Here is a 24,647-nt window from a genome sequence, read left to right on the forward strand (position 1 = left end):
GAAACCCCCCACAAGTGACACCATTTTGGAAAGTAGACCCCCTAAGGATCTTATCTAGATGTGTGGTGAGCACTTTGACCCAACAACTGCTTCACAGAAGTTTATAATGCAGAGCCGTAAAAATAAAAAATCATATTTTTTCACAAAAATGATTTTTTTGCCCCCAATTTTTTATTTTCTCAAGGGTAAGAGAAGAAATTGGACCCCAAAAATTGTTGTGCAATTTGTCCTGAGTACGCTGATACCCCATATGTGGGTGTAAACCATTGTTTGGGCGCAGGGCAGAGCTCGGAAGGGAAGGAGCGCCATTTGACTTTTCAATGCAAAATTGACTGGAATTGAGATGGGACGCCATGTTGCATTTGGAGAACCCCTGATGTGCCTAAACATTGAAACCCCCCACAAGTGACACCATTTTGGAAAATAGACCCCTTAAGGAACTTATCTAGATGTGTGTTGAGCACTTTGACCCAACAAGTGCTTCACAGAAGTTTATAATGCAGAGCCGTAAAAATAAAAAATCATATTTTTTCACAAAAATGATCTTTTCGCCCCCATTTTTTTATTTCCCCAAGGGTAAGAGAAGAAATTAGACCACAAAAGTTGTTGTGCAATTTGTCCTGAGTACGACGGTACCCCATATGTGGGCGTAAACCACTGTTTGGGCGCATAGCAGAGCTCGGAAGGGAAGGAGCGCTATTTTACTTTTCAATGCAAAATTGACTGGAATTAAGATGGGATGCCATGTTGCGTTTGGAGAGCCCCTGATGTGCCTAAACATTAAAACCCCCCACAAGTGACACCATTTTGGAAAGTAGACCCCCTAAGGAACTTATCTAGATGTGTTTTGAGAGCTTTGAACCCCCAAGTGTTTCACTACAGTTTATAACGCAGAGCCGTGAAAATAAAAATTCTTTTTTTTTCACAAAAATGATTTTTTAGCCCCCAGTTTTGTATTTTCACAAGGGTATCAGGATAAATTGGACCACAAAAGTTGTTGTCCAATTTGTCCTGAGTACGCTAATACCCCATATGTGGGGGGGAACCACTGCTTGGGCGCATGACAGAGCTCGGAAGGGAAGGAGCGCCATTTGGAATGCAGACTTAAATGGATTGGTCTGCAGGCGTCACGTTGCATTTGCAGAGCCCCTGATGTACCCAAACAGTACAACCCCCCCACAAGTGACCCCATATCGGAAACTAGACCCCCCCAAGGAACTTATCTAGATGTGTTGTGAGAACTTTGAACCCCCAAGTGTTTCACTACAGTTTACAACGCAGAGCCATGAAAATAAAAAATCCTTTTTTTCCCACAAAACTTATTTTTTGGCCCCCAGTTTTGTATTTTCCCAAGGGTAGCAGGAGAAATTGGACCCCAAAAGATGATGTCCAATTTGTCCTGAGTACGCTGATACCCCATATGTTGGGGTAAACCCCTGTTTGGGCACACGGGAGAGCTCTGAAGGGAAGGAGCACTGTTTTCCTTTTTCAACGCAGAATTGGCTGGAATTCAGATCGGATGCCATGTCCCGTTTGGAGAGCCCCTGATGTGCCTAAACAGTGGAAACCCCCCAATTATAACTGAAACCCTAATCCAAACACACCCCTTACCCTAATCCCAACAGTAACCCTAACCACTCCTCTAACCCAGACACACCCAACCCTATTCCCAACCGTAAATTTAATCCAAACCCTAACCCTATCTTTAGCCCCAACCCTAACTGTAGCCCTAACCCTAGCCCCAACCCTAGCCCTAACTGTAGCAATAACCCTAGCCCTATCACTAGCCCTAACACTAGCCTTAACACTAGCCCTAACCCTAGCCCTAACCCTAGCCCTAACCCTAGCCCCAACCCTAGCCCTAACCCTAACCCTAGCCCTAACCCTAGCCCCATCCCTAGCCCTAACCCTAACCCTAGCCCTAACCCTTGCCCTAACCCTAACCCTAACCCTAGCCTTAACTCTAGTCCTAACTCTAGCCCTAACCCTAACCGGAAAATGGAAATAAATACATTTTTTAATTTTTTTATTTTTCCCTAACTAAGGGGGTGATGAAGGGGGGTTTGATTTACTTTTATAGTGGGTTTTTTAGCGGATTTTTATGATTGGCAGCCGTCACACACTGAAAGACGCTTTTCATTGCAAAAAATATTTTTTGCGTTACCACATTTTGAGAGCTGTAATTTTTCCATATTTGAGTCCACAGAGTCATGTGAGATCTAGTTTTTTGCGGGACAAGTTGACGTTTTTATTGGTAACATTTTCGGACACGTGACATTTTTTGATCGCTTTTTATTCCGATTTTTGTGAGGCAGAGTGATCAAAAACCAGCTATTCATGAATTTCTTTTGGGGGAGGCGTTTATGCCGTTCCGCGTTTGGTAAAATTGATAAAGCAGTTTTATTCGTCGGGTCAGTACGATTACAGCGATATGTCATTTATATCATTTTTTTTATGTTTTGGCACTTTTATACGATAAAAACTATTTTATAGAAAAAATAATTATTTTGGTATCGCTTTATTCTCAGGACTATAATTTTTTTATTTTTTTGCTGATGATGCTGTATGGCGGCTCGTTTTTTGCGGGACAAGATGATGTTTTCAGCGGTACCATGGTTATTTATATCAGTCTTTTTGATCGCGTGTTATTCCACTTTTTGTTCGGCAGTATGATAATAAAGCGTTGTTTTTTGCCTCTTTTTTTTTTTTTCTTACGGTGTTTACTGAAGGGATTAACTAGTGGGGCAGTTTTATAGGTTGGGTCGTTACGGACGCGGCGATACTAAATATGTGTACTTTTATTGTTTTTTTTATTTTATTTAGCTAAAGAAATGTATTTATGGGAATAATATATATTTTTTTTTTCTTTATTTAGGATATTTTTATTTTTTTTTTTTTACACACATGTGGGGAATTTTTTTTTTACTTTTTTACTTTGTCCCAGGGGGGGACATCACAGATCATTGATCTGGCAGTGTGCACAGCACTCTGCCAGATCTGCGATCTGCTGTGCAGGGCTGCAGGCTTACCAAGTGTCTGCTCTGAGCAGGCACTCGGTAAGCCACCTCCCTCCCTGCAGGACCCGGATGCCGCGGCCATCTTGGATCCGGGACCTGCGGCGAGGAGGGAGGTAGGAGACCCTCGGAGCAACGCGATCACATTGCGTTGCTCCGGGGGTCTCAGGGAAGCCCGCAGGGAGCCCCCTCCCTGCGCGATGCTTCCCTATACCGCCGGTACACCGCGATCATGTTTGATCGCGGTGTGCCGGGGGTTAATGTGCCGGGGGCGGTCCGTGACTGCTCCTGGCACATAGTGCTGGATGTCAGCTGCGATATGCAGCTGACACCCGGCCGCGATCGGCCGCGCTCCCCCCGTGAGCGCGGCCGATCGCGTATGACGTACTATCCCGTCGGTGGTCATACGGGCCCACCCCACCTCGACGGGATAGTACGTCAGATGTCAGAAAGGGGTTAAGAGACCACTGCAAAATTTTCAGTTTGTCTGATTTTTCTCTTTATAGGTATATTTTTGAGAAAAATTTAAATTGTTCTTTTAGTCTATAAACTTCTGACAACATGTCTCCGAATTTCCAAGCAATAAATTTTGTCTTTTATTTTTCTGAAAAGGAGAAATGGTCAAAAAACAAACAAACAGTGCTTTCAAACCTTAAATAATGCAAAGAAAACAAGTTCATAATCATTTAGAAACAACAATACTAATGTTTTAATTCAGGAAGAGTTCAGAAATCAATTTTGTGTGGAATAACCATGATTTTTAATCACAGCTTTCATGCGTCTTGGCATGCTTTCCACCAGTCTTTCACACTGCTTCTGGCACAAAAATGTAAGCAGTTCTTTTTTTTTTTAAATTCGTTTATTGATTACAGCATGAATCATACATACATTTGCTTATATTCGTTACCATCCATAAGGTACATAAAATTACCACACATAACCATGTCTGGGATATTGCAAAGGTTACAAGCAATGCATGTCAATCATTTGTTCATATCTTATTCAAACTTTAACTACCTTAACTTCTAATGAAACTTCTAAAACTAACATGCTGCCGCTTAAAAGAGAGTTCTAGATAGATTCTGCCCTGTAAGTAGATAATGCCCATGCAATCGAAGCAGTTCTTCTTTGTTTGATGGCTTGTGACTATCCATCATCCTATTGATTACATTCCAGAGGTTTTCAATGGGGTTCAGGTCTGGAGATTGGGCTGCCCATCACAGAGTTTTGATGTGGTGGTCTCTTAATTTTTGCCGAGCTGTGTGTATATATATATATATATATATATATATATATATATATATATATATATATATATATATAATATAAATACCAAAATACCCCTGTCACAAAGTAGAGAGTAAATGCACACATATCTATGTAACTCAATTGGACATAGGATATTACCCAACTGTGAGGAGAGATTACACACCAAATATCACGTAGCAAACACAAACAAGCCAGAGTATTTACCTCAAAGATAGCAATGGCATCTCCCTACCCCGACGCGCGTTTTGCTGCTGGCTTCTTCCAGAGGAGCCTATGCAGACTAGAGGGCCTTACCAATCACCAGCCCTCCCATCCACCACACCTGATGTTTCTTCCTCCTCAGAACACTAGCCATGGTGACGAACACAGGTCTCCAGCCGCAGAAACTCCACTTCTTTACCCACTACAGTCGGGGAGAAGTAAGAGCCTGTCAGCTGTTACGGAAGTAGAGATGCCTGCTGTTTTTGTTTCATGAAGCACAAAACATCTTTCTCAATCTACCATAACATCTCCATCTGCACCTCACTCACAGTCAAGCAGTTTGTCCTGTTCACTCTACTCCACCCTTTCTCAGCACAGCACCCAGTCCTCGTTCCCACAGTTGTGGTCACATAAAAGAATGTTTCGTCCTACACATCCCAAAGCTAAGAGCTTGAACGCCACAATCTCCAATCTGTTGGCCATGGAAATGCTGCCTTTCTGGATACAGATAGTTTCCGAAAGTTGATGACCGTTGCAGTCCCCCAGTACCAGTTACCCAGTCACCATTATTTCTCTAAGAAAGCTTTGCCAGCACTACGCCAGCATGTGACAGACAAATCACTAATTCCCTGAAAAAATCTATGTCTGCCAGGATGCATTTCACCACTGACACCAGGACATGCAAACATGGGCAAGGGTGTTACATCTCACTGACTTGGCACTGTGTGACTCTAGTGGTTGTGGGGGCAGGCGGTCAAGGGGCTGATCCACAGGTCTTGGAATCCCCAAGGCTTGTGGGACAAACCTTTGTATCTAACACTTCCTCCACTGCTTCTGGCTCCTTCACCTCCTCTAGGGCCTCCACCTACGCCCTCAACCTATCCTTTAATGAGAAACACATTCCAACAGTGCAGAGAGAATCTCCCCCAGGGCTCACCGCAATCAGGCATTGTTAAAATTAATATGCCTTAGATATCGCAGTCATGCAGCTTGAGTTTTGGACAGATATCCAGGTCGAGTTTTAGCAACGGCTGTCTTCACTGAGTCTGGAGCCAGATAAGGCCGTGTGTGATAACGGTGTGAACCTGGTGGCAGCAATACACTGGGGCAACCTCACACACATGCCTTACATGGCTCACGTCCTCAACCTGGTGATAAAGCAATTTCTCCGCCACTATCAAGGGCTGGATGCACTGCTGCAGAATGTATGGTCGCTGTGTACTCACTTTCAACAATCGCACCGCGCAGGTCATTGACTTGCATCACTAAAGAAGTCTTTCGTCTTACCGGCTAACCTGTTGATATGCGATGAGCCAACATGGTGGAATTCCACTCTGCAGATATTGCAAAGACTGTGGCAGCAGCAATGAGCACTGGTGCAGTTTGTCATTTTGTACAGCCTGGGCCAACGCAGTACAGACATGGTGCAAATCACACTTACGAAGTGGGCACAGATGAAGGACCTCTGCACCCTTCTGCACAATTTTGAAATGGCTTCTAAGATTGCTAGAGCTGACAATGCCTTCATCAGCATCACTATTCCAGTTATCTATCTGCTGGAGCACACTTTGAATAATCTGCGTGAGGAGGTGGTAGTCCCATAGGAAGAGATGGAAGCAGAGGGGGATGTGGAAGGGATAACAATATCTGTAAGTTCCGGACTGTCATCGCACATGCCGGTCCTATGGGAGCGTGGATTACAGCGATCGAGGGGGCTAATGGTACCAGACAAACTGTTAGTGAAAGTTCAGGATCCAAGTATCAAATTGAGGAGGATGAGGAGGAAAAGGTGATGGATGCACAACAGTCAGGAGATGAAGAGGATAATGATCCCCTCTCTATTGTCCGTGGTTGGTGGGAAGGGAAGAAGGAAGCAACTTTGATTTTAACCCACCACTAACACACCACTTACTTGGACCTCATTGAAGCGCCTGACACATGAGCGCCTTCTTGCTGCACTATCTTCAACATGATGCCCCTATTCTTAAGGTTAGAAATAGTGCTAAGTACTGGGTTACCACTCTGTTAGATCCACGGTACAAGAGTACATTTTGGCAGATGCTTCGCCCTCTGGAAACGGATGCACACATGCTGGAGTATCGAAACACGCTTGTAGACAATCTTATGAGTGTTTTTCCCCAAGACAATAATGAGGCACACAGTGTGCATCGCAGTTCTAGACTTCCAACCCCGGAAATGTCAAGGGGTCACCGCCAAAGCTTTAGCAGCAGCAGTGTAAGTGGCATAAGCAATTTATGTGAGTCATTTCACCCATTTTTTAGACCAGCCCATGCACTAGCAGAACACAGTACAAGTCAGACTTGTTGTGAAGGACTGGAGAGTACGGGGCAGGAGTATCTTGAGCTCAATATGAATGCCATTAAGGGGAAATTGGACTCATTTACATTTTGGTTTTCAAAAATGGAAGAGTGACATGAGCTCGCCTGTCATGTCTTGGAGGTTTTGTCATGCCCGGCAGCCAGCGTTCTCTCAGACAATGTATTCAGCACTACTGATGGTGTCCCGATGGATAAGCGCATCCGGCTGTCCTCTGAAAGTGTAGACCGCCTAACTTTCATCAAAATAAACAGGTCATGGATCTCCAATGACTTTTGCACCCCATTCGCAGACTGGGCAGACTAGGCGATGGTGTCCTTTTTATTGTCATGCATTGATCTTGCATTATTGCAGTCTGTGACACCTTTGTCATGGCTTCTGTGCCTGTTGTTCCTACTGCTTTTGATGTTACAAACAGTTTCTACAAATGTGGAAACTCTTAGTTGGGTCTCCATCTGGTGGGTTGTCTGTAGTGGAAGGTATGTCAGAGGTCTATTATACTGTTTCCACTCTGTGGAAATTGACGACATTTTACTGGTGTGTGACAATAATTTTTTGAAATGTGGAGAATCCAAGTTTGGTCTCCTTCATGTGTGTTGCCTGTAGTAGTAGGGCTCCCAGAACGACTGGCCAGCACTCACTTTCACTCAACTAACTTTACATTTTTCTACCAGTAATACTCTATGAAACTGATGTTTGTGCCACTTGAGTGTGGCTGGGAAAAAAATTGAGCTGTTGCATGAAGTATCAGGGCTCCCAGCAAAGAAGGCTTACACTGCTCACTTAACCACCAGGTCCTAATTGAAATTTCAATTCAAAACTCTAAATGCTGACCCAAACCCTGATACCTTATGTATGGCCATGGCTGAATTCTTCTGTGCCATTATTACAGTTGTGCTACAAAGTTTACATACCCCGGCAGAATTTTTGCTTTCTTGGCTTGTTTTTCAGTGAATATGAATGATAACACAAAATCTTTTTATCCACTCATGGTTAGAAGTTGGATGAAGGCATTTGTTGTCAAACTACTGTGTTTCCTCTTTTCAAATCATAATGACAACCCAAAACATCCAAATGACCCTGATCAAACGTTCACATACCCTGGTGATTTTGGCCTGATAACATACACAGAAGTTGACACAAATGGGTTTGAATGGCTACTAAAGTTAACATCCTCATGTGTGACTTGTTTGCTTGTAATGAGTGTGTGTGCATAAAACCTGAGAGAGTTTCTGGGATCCAGACAGATTCTTGCATCTTTCATCCAGACACTGACATTTCTGGATTGTGAGTCATGGGAAAAGCAAAAGAACTGTCAAAGGATCTATGGGAAAAGGTAGTTGAACTGTATAAAACAGGAAAGGGATACAAAAAGATATCCAGGGAATTCATAATGCCAGTCAGCAGCATTCAAATTGTGATTAACAAAAAGAAAATAAGGGGCTCTGTAAAAAAAAAAAAAAAAAAACGGTCAGGTAGACCAACAAAAGGGTTGTTCACAACTGCCAGGAAAATTTTTCGAGATGCAAAGAAAAACCCACAAATAACATCAGCTGAAATACTGGACTCTCTGAAAACTAGCGGTGTGGCTGTTTCAAGATGCACAATAAGGAGGTACTTGAAGAAAAATGGGCTGCATGGTCGAGTCACCAGAGGAAAGCCATTACTGCGCAAGTGCCACAAAGTATCTCACCTACAATACGCAAAACAGTACAGAGACAAGCCTCAAAACTTCTGGAACAAGGTAATTTGGAGTAATGAGACCAAAATTGAACTTTTTGGCCACAACCATAAACATTACATTTGGAGAGAGGTCAACAAGGCCTATGATGAAAGGAACACCGTTCCTATTGTAAAACATGGAGGTGGATCACTGATGTTTTGGGAATGTGTGAGCTACAAAGGCAGAGGAAACTTGGTCAAAGTTGAAGGAATTATAAATGCAGCTAGTTATCAGCAAATACTGGCAAATTTGCACTCATCAACCCGGAAGCTGCGCATGGAACGTACTTGGATGTTTCAACATGATAACGATCCAAAACACAAGACCAAGTCGACCTGTCATTGGCTACTATAGAACAAAGTGAAGGTTCGGGAGTGGCCATCTCAGTCTCCTGACCTCAATTTCATTGAGCCACTCTGGGGAGATCTCAAGCACGCAGTTCATGCTAGAAGACAGCCTCGGAATTTACAGGAACTGGAGGCTTTTTGCCAAGAAGAGTGGGCAGCTTTACTATCTGAGAAAATAAAGAACCTCATGCACAACTACCACAAAAGATTTCAAGTTGTCATTGATGTTAGAGGAGGCAATGCACGGTATTAAGAAATGGGGTATGTGAACTTTTGATCAGGGTTATTTGGATGTTTTGGTTGTCATTATGATTTAAATAGAGAAAACACAGTAGTTTGACAATAAATGGCTTCACCCAACCACTAACCATGAGTGGAGAAAAAGTTTTGGTGTTATCATTCATATCCTCTGAAAAAAGGCCAAGAAAGCAAAAATTCTACCTGGGTATGTAAGCTTTAGAAGAACGAACAAAGAAAAGGTAATAAGCCAGCTCACCGTTGATGAACGCAGGTGCACGGAACTCCGCAGCAGGAAATCGTGTAGGATCCAAAGAACAAAGAAAGTTGAGTTCTAGCTCTGTAAAAAATATCAAAAAGTTTATTTCAGTCCATCATTAAAATACGACAAATTACTGTGCTCCCTACGGATACAACTCCCAATGTGAGGGGCAAACGGCAACGCGTTTCGATCCGAGGATCTTTCTCAAAGCCATATCTAAATCTGATTGAGTTTCTCCTATATACTGGGACCCACCAATCAGATTCAATTCCAGTGTCACATGATATTATCAAAGGTCGTAATAAAAGCATTAACAATCCATACAGATATATTTAAAATATTCACTTTATACTTAGCAATAATGCAGCATAGTCTCTACACGTCTATTTAATCCCATCGGATGTCTAGTATTTAAATGAAATATCCAATACGCCTCTCTTGTTAGGAGCCGTCTCCTCATATCACCGCCCCGCCGAGACATGTTAACCTGCTCTATAGCCTGTACCTGAAAACTTGCAATATTACGTGCATGGTGGGTAACAAAATGTCTGGATGCTGCTGACATATTTCTGTTATTACTTGTTATATTATTAATGTCATACAAATGTTCCCGAATACGGGTTTTGAGTTTCCTTGATGTGCATCCAATATATGACATATTGCATTTATTGCAATCAATTTTGTATATCAAATTCATAGAATTGCAGTTTATATATTGTTTAATATTGAATTTGATTGTACCTTCCATATTTTGAAAGGTTTTGGTTACTAGAGCATATTTACATGTGCTACAATTGTTTGTGCCACATCTAAAAAAACCCGGATAATCCAACCATGTTCTTTTCTGTTCCATTATGTGCGATTGGAACAGACTGGGGGATATTTGGCTTCCTATAGTTGGAGCCCTTCTAGACACTACATTAATACCGGATTTTAGAATGTCATTTAGTTGTTGATCCTCATAGAGCACGGGCAGGTACCTATGGATAATATTTTTTAATTTATTATATTGAGGGCTATATTGAAAACATATATATGTTTTTTTTATCTGATTTGAATCTATCTTTCTCTCTGATGTTATTAGATCTGTCCGATCTTTTTTTTTCCACTATCTTTTTTGCTCTATTGATTACCCAATTGGGATATTTACGTTTTTTTAATTTATTCTCGATCTGCCTAAATTCCCCCTGTAGATCTTCTGCTAAAGAACAATTCCTTTTAATTCTGGTGAACTCCCCCACTGGAATTGCCTTAATAGTATGTTTACTGTGGCTGCTGTCCGCATGTAATATAGTGTTGCCACTGACTGGTTTGTGATGGGTTCTGGAAATGATTTTTTGATCAACAGATCCACTGAGTTCCAAATCCAAAAAGGAAATCCTAATTTTATCAACTTTGTATGTAAATCTGATATTGTATTCGTTGTCACTCAGGTAATCCACAAATTGTGGTATGGCAGATACATCACCCCTCCAAATTATGAGGGTATCATCTATGTATCTGCCATACCACAATATATCATCCAAATACGGACTGCCCACCGAGAAAATATATTCCAATTCCCAATATGCCATGACCAAATTTGCTAGGGAGGGTGAGTATTTAGCACCCATGGCCACTCCCGTTCTTTGTAAATAAAATTGGCCATCAAACAAAAAAAAATTTTTAGACAACAGAAATTGAATCACATTCAGCAGATAATTAATCAAATCTGTAGAAAAACCACTATACTTAGTGAGATGGTATTGTATTGCTCTTAATGCCAGCCAGTGGGGGATACATGTGTAAAGGGAAATAACATCGCAGGAGACCCATGTATAATTAGCCTGCCACATTTTATTATCCATGACTCTCAAAACTTCCTTGGAGTCTCGTATGTACCCCGGAGTTCGTTTTACTAGTGGTTGAAGAAGAGAATCAACCCACTGGCAGAGTTTCTCATTACATGAGCCCACCCCCGACACAATTGGTCGCATAGGAGGAATTCCTTCTTTTTTGTGAATTTTGGGTACCCCATAAATAATAGGGAGAATCGGGTTCTCTACCATTAGGTAATCTACTTGTTTTTTGGTTAGTACACCTAAACTCTTTCCCTCCTTTATAATTAAATCCCTTTCTTTTATAATTGCATTAGATGGATTAGATTTTAATTTCTCATATGTATTGGAATCTGACAGAAGTTCTATCATTTTGCTATGGTAATCTGATGTATTAAGCACTACTACTACCCCCCCTTTGTCCGACATTTTGATGGTAATATCTGTCATATCTTTTAGTTCTCTTAGTGCATTTTGGAAAAGTAATATATCCAGGAGATTCCAAAATGCACTAAGAGAACTAAAAGATATGACAGATATTACCATCAAAATGTCGGACAAAGGGGGGGTAGTAGTAGTGCTTAATACATCAGATTACCATAGCAAAATGATAGAACTTCTGTCAGATTCCAATACATATGAGAAATTAAAATCTAATCCATCTAATGCAATTATAAAAGAAAGGGATTTAATTATAAAGGAGGGACAGAGTTTAGGTGTACTAACCAAAAAGCAAGTAGATTACCTAATGGTAGAGAACCCGATTCTCCCTATTATTTATGGGGTACCCAAAATTCACAAAAAAGAAGGAATTCCTCCTATGCGACCAATTGTGTCGGGGGTGGGCTCATGTAATGAGAAACTCTGCCAGTGGGTTGATTCTCTTCTTCAACCACTAGTAAAACGAACTCCGGGGTACATACGAGACTCCAAGGAAGTTTTGAGAGTCATGGATAATAAAATGTGGCAGGCTAATTATACATGGGTCTCCTGCGATGTTATTTCCCTTTACACATGTATCCCCCACTGGCTGGCATTAAGAGCAATACAATACCATCTCACTAAGTATAGTGGTTTTTCTACAGATTTGATTAATTATCTGCTGAATGTGATTCAATTTCTGTTGTCTAAAAATTTTTTTTTGTTTGATGGCCAATTTTATTTACAAAGAACGGGAGTGGCCATGGGTGCTAAATACTCACCCTCCCTAGCAAATTTGGTCATGGCATATTGGGAATTGGAATATATTTTCTCGGTGGGCAGTCCGTATTTGGATGATATATTGTGGTATGGCAGATACATAGATGATACCCTCATAATTTGGAGGGGTGATGTATCTGCCATACCACAATTTGTGGATTACCTGAGTGACAACGAATACAATATCAGATTTACATACAAAGTTGATAAAATTAGGATTTCCTTTTTGGATTTGGAACTCAGTGGATCTGTTGATCAAAAAATCATTTCCAGAACCCATCACAAACCAGTCAGTGGCAACACTATATTACATGCGGACAGCAGCCACAGTAAACATACTATTAAGGCAATTCCAGTGGGGGAGTTCACCAGAATTAAAAGGAATTGTTCTTTAGCAGAAGATCTACAGGGGGAATTTAGGCAGATCGAGAATAAATTAAAAAAACGTAAATATCCCAATTGGGTAATCAATAGAGCAAAAAAGATAGTGGAAAAAAAAGATCGGACAGATCTAATAACATCAGAGAGAAAGATAGATTCAAATCAGATAAAAAAACCATATATATGTTTTCAATATAGCCATCAATATAATAAATTAAAAAATATTATCCATAGGTACCTGCCCGTGCTCTATGAGGATCAACAACTAAATGACATTCTAAAATCCGGTATTAATGTAGTGTCTAGAAGGGCTCCAACTATAGGAAGCCAAATATCCCCCAGTCTGTTCCAATCGCACATAATGGGACAGAAAAGAACATGGTTGGATTATCCGGGTTTTATTAGATGCGGCACAAACAATTGTAGCACATGTAAATATGCTCTAGTAACCAAAACCTTTCAAAATATGGAAGGTACAATCAAATTCAATATTAAACAATATATAAACTGCAATTCTATGAATTTGATATACAAAATTGATTGCAATAAATGCAATATGTCATATATTGGATGCACATCAAGGAAACTCAAAACCCGTATTCGGGAACATTTGTATGACATTAATAATATAACAAGTAATAACAGAAATATGTCAGCAGCATCCAGACATTTTGTTACCCACCATGCACGTAATATTGCAAGTTTTCAGGTACAGGCTATAGAGCAGGTTAACATGTCTCGGCGGGGCGGTGATATGAGGAGACGGCTCCTAACAAGAGAGGCGTATTGGATATTTCATTTAAATACTAGACATCCGATGGGATTAAATAGACGTGTAGAGACTATGCTGCATTATTGCTAAGTATAAAGTGAATATTTTAAATATATCTGTATGGATTGTTAATGCTTTTATTACGACCTTTGATAATATCATGTGACACTGGAATTGAATCTGATTGGTGGTTCCCAGTATATAGGAGAAACTCAATCAGATTTAGATATGGCTTTGAGAAGGATCCTCGGATCGAAACGCGTTGCCGTTTGCCCCTCACATTGGGAGTTGTATCCGTAGGGAGCACAGTAATTTGTCGTATTTTAATGATGGACTGAAATAAACTTTTTGATATTTTTTACGGAGCTGGAACTCAACTTTCTTTGTTCTTTGGATCCTACATGTAAGCTTTAGAGCACAATTGCAAATGTTCTACTGTGGGTCAGTTGTTCAGTCAACTGCCTGTGTTACTTTCCTTACATTTTTCTACCAATAGTACACTGTGAAACTGATGTTTGTGCCACCTGAATGTGGCTGGGAAAAAAAAATTGAGTCGTTCTATGAGTTATCAGGGATCCTAGCAAAGAATACACACAAAGCGGTCGCCCCTTTAAGGGTAGCAACAATGAAGAGATCCAGAGGAAAGTGAATTTAAGGCTTTTTATTGGAAAAGTCATAAAAAATGCACAAATGCTCTAGCACCCTAACATAAGGTGAAAAGCTGAATGGTATACATCATTATATAATGACACATGCAGAGTAGTAGCTTTATAAACTCACACAGTCCGGTGCACCTCTAGCTGCCTAAGCATGCCTCTAGTACAAAAAATTCTTAGTGCATAGAAATCCAGACATTTATAATAGTATCTACCTGCAGTCAGCACAGCGTTCCACCTCACCCACAGGGGATCCTAGCAAAGAAGGCTTACAGTGCTCCCTTAACCACCAAGTCTTAATTGAAACTTCAATTCAAAGCTCTAAATGCTGGCCCAGACCCTGATACCTCATGCATGGTGTCATGAAATATGACGGAATCCTCATTGTGCCATGACTCATACAGAGCTCTGCTACATCTTTTGGGTTTGCAAATGACATGTCAGCTCAGCACACACACTTTCCTTCCCCCCATTAGGTTTGCTGGTCTGAACACAAAGCGCTTCGGCAGATACACAGCTGCATGGCCCCCTCAGTCTCCCTGTGTAATTCTAAACCACTCATCCCCCCTCCCTCAAGAATGTGTTGGTGATCAGGAATCAGCCTTTGTCCCACGAACATGGGACTTCTTTGCTCTTGAAAAGTTAAGTATAATGCACAGATTATTGATAGAGGTGTGAAGCTTACATTTTTGGAATGTGCATCAGTAGAGCCACTACACAGTGATTTTTCTAGGTTCCAGAACCAGCAGAATCCGAGAAATGGATTTCTACTTAACCAGGTCCAACAACTACCCCATGTCTAGACTCAAATGTAAGCTAATCTCGTGAGAAGACATGTAATCCTTTCATCATCCCTCTACGAGGTTCCCACCCTGAGTTATAGTTAATAGAAGGTTTTCAATAACTTTCCAAGGGGCGAATCCAGCCCCTCAGTGATGTCACGAGCAGAGGGTATAAGAGGTTCAACCTCATTTTAGGAGTGGCCTTTTGCCCAGGAAGTCAGCAAAAAGAAGCTCTGCAATCTGCTCGGATGCATTGGGATGTGTTGCCCTTCCCCCATCTTATGGCTTGCCATTGTCTGAGAGAACTGTGCTTTTCACTTTTATTCCTTTTCATTTGTAATCATTGTGTACATATTGTATTTGTCTCATTTTGGTCATATCTTTTTAGACTTTTGTAAACACTGCCTATTTCTTTTTGGAGTAAAAGTTAAACTATTTACTAGTTTTGTTTCCTTGCTCGAAACGTACCTCCCACGTCCTCTGAAGTAAATTACACTACTGATTGGGTTGGCTCCTGACCCACTATTAATCATTGTAATAGTAGCTGGTGGCAGCCAAGTGTTCTGAGCTTTTGGGAAACTCGGGCAGTGATGGACGGTGTTTGATAATTGTATTTCCTGCCTGAGCGGGAGTAGTTATATTGCTCTCACTTCAGCATGCCCAATAGCCAGTATGTAGCAAGGCAGCCTTTCTGGCGACTAATTATCCTAGATGCAGTTCCCTGAATGACCTGAGAGTAAGGGGGGCACCAGAGAGCTGCAAATTCCTAACCAGAACTGGGATATCAATAAATCCCCCGACGAAGAACTGGCAACAACCAAACACCTTACCAACCAAACACCATCATGACAGATTGGTGGCAGCAGTGGGATATACAAATGCATCCCCCCTGTAATTCCTGACACATGGCCCATGGCTGACTGCAGCTGTGACAATAGCAAATTTCTACTGTGAGTCAATCGATGACACTTTTCAAAGTGTTGGCCCCTAATTTGCGTTGTTTGGGAAACCTTTTGTCACCCCTTTAGGTATTTTGTATATGTTTGGTTTTGCCTCCTATTGAATTTAATGGGGTTTGGGTACGTTGTCGAACTGTTCGGCAATCATGCTCGGCGAACATCGGGATATTCAGTGAACAAAACCAAAACTTGGAAGGCTCGCTCATCTCTGCTCACTACCCCCTCCCCTCATCAAACACATCCCTTCACCCATCATACAGCACTACTATCCTAGCCAAAGTACTAACAAAAGCATTAGTGGAAACTTGTGGGGTCAGCGGTTCACAGCACAAACCACTTGTCTGGAGTATTCCTCTCCAGACACTCAACACACTGACTGCCTCTGGAGCCCAGCTATTTAAGCCCTGACCATGTGACTCCTCACCTATGTGACTGATCACATGACTGTGACACAACACAGGTACTTTCAGCACATGACGGTGCCGACACTGCAGGTGGAGATATGGTGGATACCTTCCCTCCCACTCTATAGATGTCCACTTAAAACCGGCCTATGCATGCAACTTTAATTAAACCCTCACAGCATGTAGGGTGCTTGAGTAAAATACTCTGGTTTCACATCACTGAGGCCAATATGTGTCAGTCACCTGCTCTATGAATGTCCACATAAAAGCCAGCCCATTATGCAACTTAGCTTAACCCTAACAACACTTAATGTGCTGGTGGAAAAATTCTGGGTTTTATATCACTGACTCCATTAGGTGCAATAAAATATATCTCTACTTCAGCACTTTACCAATTTGACAAAATTTTTTAAAAATTAGCAATTTTCAAACTGAATGATTCACAGGGGAACAATTTGAAAAAAATGTTCTGTTGAGTTAGGTTTTTGAGCTGATTTATACTAAAATTGGCATGCTGATTCCAAAAATGTAGTCAGTTTTTTTCTAGCACGTCAAGTTTTTCCTACACAACTTACCTGCCAGAGAAGCACAATTGCACTGATATCTGTAATAAGACTTGTTATCTGATTACAATTCGACTCATATAGAGCTACGTGGCAACTTGTAAGAGTAGTCACAACTTTGTCATGCCTATTTCTTATATATTTCATTTTTTGTTCATATTTGTACTATTTAAAAAAAAACACAACACTTTTTAGGTACAGTAGTTTACATAGTTTTGAGAAGACAAAAATCCTATAGTTCAAAAACTTGACGTGATAGAGAAAAACTGAGATCATTTCTGGATTCAGCATCCAAAAATTAATAAAGAACAGTTGCCTGACCTAACTCTTAAAAAATTGTGTTCCCCAGTGTTATGATTTCCATGATGTTTACTTTACATCAGACCCATTTGTAAAATGTTTTATTTTGTTAGCATTTTAGGAGGTTTAAAAATGTAGCAGTAGTTTTTCATTTTCCAGGAAATTTTACAAAATGTATTTTTTTATGGACCTGTTCAGTTTTTAAATGACTTTGGGGGTCCTATATATTGGAAACCCCCAAAAGTTATAAAAACCACATCCCTCAACGTATTCAAAATTGCTTTCGGGTAGTTCATTAACCCTTCAGATGCTTTTCAGGAATTAATGCTAATTGCATAAGAGGAATGAAAAAGTTTATCTTTACCACCTAAATTTTGATGACTTTTGAACAGGCCACTATAGCCAGCAGACTTAGAGCGAACCTTTCACCAGGTTTAGCCAATATAAGATACGGCCACCGCCTTTCAGAGATTATCTGCAGCATTCTATAATGCTGTAGATAAGCCCCTGATCCGACTTGAAAGATAAGAAAAATACGTTTTATTATACTCACCTGCGGGGCCGTCCAGTCCGATGGGTGTCGCAGGTCCGGGTCCGGCGCCTCCCATGTTCTTGCGATGCCGCCCTCCTGCTTGCATCACAGGCTCCCCGGCATTGCGCTCCTGTGCAGGTGTACTTATCTGCCTTGTTGAGGGCAGAGCAAAGTACTGCAGTGCGCAGGCGTTGCGCCTCTCTGACCTTTCCTGGGTCATTGGTGCCCTGAAAGTTTACCGGCTCTGCTTGAATGGCAAGCCAGTGCGTGCCGCCCCTTTATGGCTGTCTGTCTTGGTGCTGTGTGTCAAATTGCTGGGGGTATCACAGTACTTGTGGATCTCAATGTACTAGCACTTTACCTGTCTCCTACTGGCATTGTTTTAATCTTGTGATTTAAACAAAGCTGTGGCCATTCTGACAACCAAAATAATGTGTTTTGTGTATTTATTCGAGTGTCTAGGTTTACTGTATTTACGGTTGTGTTAAGATGGAGTGGGCATGCATCCCATATCCAAAAGTCATGATCAGAGGCGTAGCTAGGGTTTTGGTTCAGAGGGGGGAGCGAAACTTCTGAGTGGGCCCATAACCAATGTAACCTTGATTACAACTGGGTGATGCACCCCAATAGTGGATGTAGGAGAACCTCAGCAGATGACCGTGCTGTTGCTGAAAATAATCTCTATACAAAGACCAACAATGAGATTTGTGCCATATGGTCAGTGGTAAGATACCAGTCCTACGGAACATATAAGAGATTACAGCAAAGTTATAGATGGTGACGTTCTTTCTGATGGAATCATTCACTGTTCACGCCTTTTCCATTTGACCCAGACCAACATGGCAACTTCTACCAGCCACGGCTCGCTGCTGAGCCGCTGCTGCCGTATGTGTCCCTATTAATGCACCTACTGTGTGGTACTGTGTGCCTTCTAGAATGTAAAACAAAGCTCTAGAATGTAGTAATGCCCTGTGTGTATGCCCTAGAAAACAGTGCCCACATTTTGCCCCTAGAAAGTAATGATGCCCTGTATGCCCCTTTGACAGTCACAATAACCTGAGTTCCCGTATAACAATACGTGCCCTCTTTCTCCATAGCCCAACGATGTAGTATAATGCACCCCCCATAGGCAGACTCTATATTGCATAATGCACCTCCCATAGGTAGACTGTATATAGTATAATGCACCCCCATATGGAAACTCTATATAGTATAATGCACCCCCCATAGGGAGACTCTATTTAGTATAATGCACCCCATAGTCAGACTCTATAGTATAATGCACCCCCATAGGCAAACTCTATATTGTATAATTCACCTCCATAGGCGGACTCTATATTGTATAATGAGCCCCCCATAGGCAGACTCTATAGTATAACACACCCCAATAGGCAGAATCTATATTGTATAAAGCACCCCATTTTAAAAAAATGCAAAACTCACCACTCCCTGCGCTGAGCGCCCGCACATCTCCGCACCCACTACTAGTGTCTGCGTTAGTGACGTCAGACGCTGAGAGGGGGAATAATGGGAGAGCAACACTCCCACTCATCAATGCGGTCAGCTGCATCCATCCGATACAGTTGAACTTGCAATGACGAGCGGGGGGGGGAGGTCCATTGCTACCACCGGGCCCCCCACCTGCTCAGGGGCCCCACAGCGATTGGTGGCAGTGCATTCCTCTTCTGCCCCCCCTTTCGGCAGCTATGCTACTGGTCATGATAAAATTACTGTTTTATCTGTTGCAGCACTGCTCCCAGTGGTGAACTCAGTTTAAACACACACTCTCACGATTGACTGACAGCTTCCTACCTATAGTGCAGCTGGTATAGCTAGTGTTATTGAATACCGCAGACTACTTATCAGAAGTTCATCAATAAGAGAATTTATCAAAACTACAGTAAGAAGTATAATAAGTGATCCACAATTAGAATCAAGATGTAAATCCCAACTTTATACTGCTCTTAGATATGGTAAAAATATGGTGACAGATTCTCTTTAACATGTAAAATAATACCACTGACAGTTTTTAAATTTAATAAGCATATACTATACGTGCATACTTCTGTCCTCAAGAATAGACAACAAAATTTATCACATGAAAGGCTACTTTCACACATCAGGTTTTCGCTGTCAGGCTCAATCTGGCTAAATTTAAAAAAAAAACGGATCCGGTGAATGTTGCCGCCGGATCCGTTTTTTTCCCATAGACTTGTATTAGTGCCGGATTGCACCGGATGACATTGCGTTTCGTCCGTTTTTCGCCGGATCCGGAAAATCTGCTGTTTCCGGTTTCTGGAAAAAACATCCATAGCAATGTTTTTTATCTCCGGCGATAAAGCCGGAAGCGCTGGATCCGGCGCTTCCGGCTGTTTGCTAGAATGGAAGCCTATGGGAGCTGGAAAGTGCCGGATCTGGAAGATGACGGATTCCGGCGCCAAATTCCGTTTTTTTAAACTGAGCATGCTCCAAATTTTTTTTATCCAATAATCTAGATATGCTAGCTGGGTCCGTCGAAAAAACGGATCCGTCGCATCAGTTTTTCACAATCTGCGCTGGATTCGGTTTTTCCAACTTTCGCCGGATTGTGCCTGATGCAACAAACCTGATGTGTGAAAATATCCTAAGACACACAATTGTCAAATGACGCAACATTTGTGGAATCTTTACACTAGCAAAACAATTCCCATACTCACATTTGGCGCCTCATAGTCTGTGTTTATACCTGGTGTTAAGGCAGGAAAAGGTTGATATCCCTGTAAAGAAGAAAGGCTATAGTTTACATGTATGCTTTCAAATACCTGTACACTACACAACTTTCCACTTTCTTGTCTTCCCAAACTAAGATTCATCTAATACGGTATTATTGATTTGTTTTTCATACATCTAGGTAACATGAAATTCTGCAATATTTCAGAGAAAAACATACCTGGCTGCAATTGTTTGATGGTTTGGGCAGCATGAATTTGATTACCGGTTTCCTTTAATTTTGTACTAATTTTAATTGTAGGATTTTACAATTGCTATATGCAAACACCTGATCTTTCAATGAAAAGGAATTTTGCTGGACAAAGTCATCCCAGCAGCAAGCACAATAAGGATTGGGTAATTTAAGCTGAGAGGAACTCATCCAGAATAAGATATTATCTGCATGTGTACCAGCAGAAATATAGTTATTAGGGATGAGCAAACCCGAAATGTAAAGAGCGTGCGGCTGCATGTATTTCTATGCAGCTGAACACTGAAAGGCTGCAGTGCAGTCAATCAACAAGCTTTTAGGCTGTAAGCACTTCTGGAGCCATAACAGCCATGCCAGGTATTGACCCGGCCTGTATAAATGAGGGATCACTGGTTGCATCTCCATTTTATTCGGAGATTGGTGTACATTGCAGCTTGCTCTAACAGTCTGGTGCAGTGTGCCCTAACAGTCAGGTGCAGCATGTGTGGCACCCCAGGAGACCGGATGCCACAGTGGCATTGTCTCCCTCACAGGGGGTGATGTCATGCCTGGAAGCAAGGAGGGGTCCCCTTACCATGTAACACCAGCATCCAACACTTTTCCTTACTCCAGACCAGAAGGGGGAGCTCTAACACCCAGGTTCAGAGGAACTTACCTATGAGTTCTGGTCTGGAGGCAGAGTTAGTTAGCCTGAGTCTGAGAGAGGAGAGGAGGGAGGTCGAGGAGAACCTGGGCAGTGGAGCTGTAACCAAGCTCACCCCAGAGCTGAGTGCCAGAAACAGGACACCAGTGTCCTTGGCTGTGCAGGTGCTGTACGCCTCTGCAGCCAAATCTGGAGGAGGAGATTGCAGATCTCCTCGCCCAACTATCACCCAGCAGCACAGCAGCATACCAGAGCCCGGAGCCACCGCGAAAGAGCGACACCTGTAATAGGCTCAAGCGGCCTGCCATGCGGGTACTGTTTTATTTTGACTGCATTGATGAACTAACCACACCAAAGCCAGCTCAAAGGAGCTCACTGGCATGGCATTTCTTCATGCACTTTGCTGACGTCAAGAGACTGGTGGTTTGAACACTGCTGTCAGAGTCTGGAGCATCTTCTGCGCCTGAAGAACACCTGCATGATGAAGCATTTGAATTCGAAGAACAAGCTTCAGTGGAGCATACACCTGAAAAATTAGGGAAGAGCTGAAGCTCCTCCTGCTCACTCTTCTGCAATGGTCTCGGCCTCTTCCTCCCACTCACAATCAACAGGGACACCTGGCTCACAGCAAAGAGAACATGTGACAGCACCACCATCTCCACACCATCAAATGGAAGCATTCAGCTGTCTATCTCCCAAACACTGGAGATAAGGTGAACGCAACCCCCACCGACCCGCCCAGTTTTTGATTGATAGCATTTCAAAATTCCTGGCCTTTGAAATGCAGGTATTCTGGCTGGTGGAGATGGATAGTTTTAAAAATCTAATGGCAGTGACTGTTCCACAGTACGTTGTTCCCAGCCGAAACTACCTTTCCAGGCTTGCCATCCCTGCCATGAACACAGATGTTGGGGCCAAAATCAGGTGTGCACTGCAAACTCCATCAGTAGAAAAAAAAGATATTCAGCTCACCCTTTAGATTAATTTCCTTATGAGTCCAGGAAATCTTGAGCACGGATTTGCGTCTCTGCCAGATGCCTAGAGATGCACATGTGGAAAAAAGGGTATCCAGCTCCAAGAGATAAAATCACTTAACTTTAATAGTATTTATGTAAAACAGAAATAGGCTATAAGAAATACAAAAACTACCAGAAGGAGAGTGCCTGTGTAAACTGTACGTGTTTCGAACACACAAGTGCTCTTAGTCTCAGTTGAGTGATTTTATCTCTTCGAGCTGGATTCCCTTTTTTCCACAAGTGCACAACTCCATCAGTGGCAAGGTCCACATAAGTACCAATAAATGGATGAGTAAGCACAGCCAGGGACATTATATCTCCCTAACTGCCCACTGTGTAAATGTAGTGGCGGCTGGGCCTGAGGCAGAAGGCATTCTGGCGCATGTCCTACAACCACTGAGGATTACTAGATGTTTCTCTGTCCATGTTTCCTTCTTACACTCCGCTTCCTCCACCGCCTCCTCATCTGATCAGTATTTTTTTCATCTTTGACTTGTCTACCCCATGTGCTATCCCCCCCTGTCTCTCTCCTTCCTGTGCAGTGTTCTCCCCTCAAAGACAATACTGACATTACAGCAGGAGATCGCAGAGGATACATTTTGTGAGGTAAAATATTTTTTAACAACAGTCAGCGAAATACTTTACCTCACAAAATGAATCCACTGTGATCCCCTGCTGTAATGTCAGGATTGTCTTTTGCTTCCTCCCCTGCCCAGGAGATGTGGTATGCTTCATACACGGTCAGACACAAGCAATTTTTAAAATTAACTTTTGTTTGTGGGAAAACCCCTTTAATGTGACCGGCTTCCTCTGCCTGTAGACACGTCATGCATCTGCTGCCGGGATCAGCCGAAAAATTCACTGCACCTGCGCGTAATTAGCGCAGGTGCAGTAAATCAGACCGCCGCCATCTTTGTGCAGACAGAACGCAGCAGTCACATTAAAATTGCAGATGTGCTCCTCCTGTACAAAGATGGCGGCAGTCAGTGAATCATTCAGCTGATCCCAGCGGCGGCGTGTTCGCGACGGTGTTCCGCTGGTGGTACTGCGCAAGAGGCTGCGTGACTCTGTGAGTGAGTGTGTGAGAGTGTGAGTGTGTGTGGTGTCATGATTCCAATGGCAGGGAATCACCAAAAGGGCAAGCACAAAAATAGGACAAGCTCTAGGGTGATGGAACCTGAGCTGACCGCGATCCTGAACTTAACACAAACACTATCAGCATCCGGGGAACGTACCTACGGGGACTCTAGACGTCTCGCGCCAGCCGGAGAACTAACTTCCCCTAGAAGATGAAAAGCAGACCTCTCTTGCCTCCTAGAGAAATACCCCAAAGGGATAGCAGCCCCCCACATATAATGACGGTGAATTAAGAGGAAGGCACATACGTAGGTATGAAAACAGTTTTAGCAAAATGAGGCCCGCTACAGCTAGATAGCAGAAGGATACAAAAGAGATCTAGACGGTCAGCGAAAAACCCTTTCTTCAAAAAACCATCCTGAAATTACTGGGACCCATGTGCCAACTCATGGTACATGGGGAGTAATTTCAGCCCACTAGAGCAACCAGCAGCAAAGATTCATATGTATGCAAGCTGGACTAAAAACATGATAAGGCAGAACACAAAAAACAGGAAAATCAGAACTTAGCTTGTCCAGCAGATTATAGGAGCAGGTAGCAGAGGCAAACAGAGACACTCTGATTACATTGATAGCCGGCAAGGGAATGACAGGAAAGCCAGGTTAAATAGGAAACACCCAGCCTATGATGGACAGGTGGAAACCAGAGACCGCAACCCACCAAAGTCACCCAGTACCACTTGTAACCACCAGAGGGAGCCCAAAAACAGAATCCACAACAGTACCCCCCCCTTGAGGAGGGGTCACCGAACCCTCACGAGAACCCCCAGGGCGATCAGGACGAGCTCTATGGAAGGCGCGGACCAAATCAGTCGCATGAACATCAGAGGCGACCATCCAGGAATTATCCTCCTGACCATAACCCTTCCACTTAACCAAATATTGGAGTTTACGTCTGGAAACACGAGAATCCAAGATCTTCTCAACAACATACTGCAATTCTCCCTCCACCAGCACCGGAGCAGGAGGCTCAACCGAAGGAACAACGGGCACCTCATACCTCCGCAATAACGACCGATGGAACACATTATGAATAGCAAACGATGCTGGGAGATCCAAACGAAAAGACACAGGGTTAAGAATCTCCAAGATCTTATAAGGACCGATGAACCGAGGCTTGAACTTAGGAGAAGAGAC

General features: G+C 42.4%; 1 protein-coding gene across 1 annotated transcript in view; it reads right to left on the bottom strand.

Annotated features, from left to right (window-relative positions):
- The window catches only part of COL15A1 (collagen type XV alpha 1 chain), a 1,855,347-nt gene that overhangs the window by 114,448 nt on the left and 1,716,252 nt on the right, over positions 1-24,647 (bottom strand). The window contains exon 35 of the mRNA XM_077269528.1: positions 20,453-20,512. Within this exon, the coding sequence (XP_077125643.1) occupies positions 20,453-20,512 (60 nt within the window). The remainder of the gene's footprint in view (positions 1-20,452; positions 20,513-24,647) is intronic.

The sequence above is a fragment of the Ranitomeya variabilis genome, chromosome 6, assembly GCF_051348905.1.
Source record: "Ranitomeya variabilis isolate aRanVar5 chromosome 6, aRanVar5.hap1, whole genome shotgun sequence".
NCBI classification, from domain to species: domain Eukaryota; kingdom Metazoa; phylum Chordata; class Amphibia; order Anura; family Dendrobatidae; genus Ranitomeya; species Ranitomeya variabilis.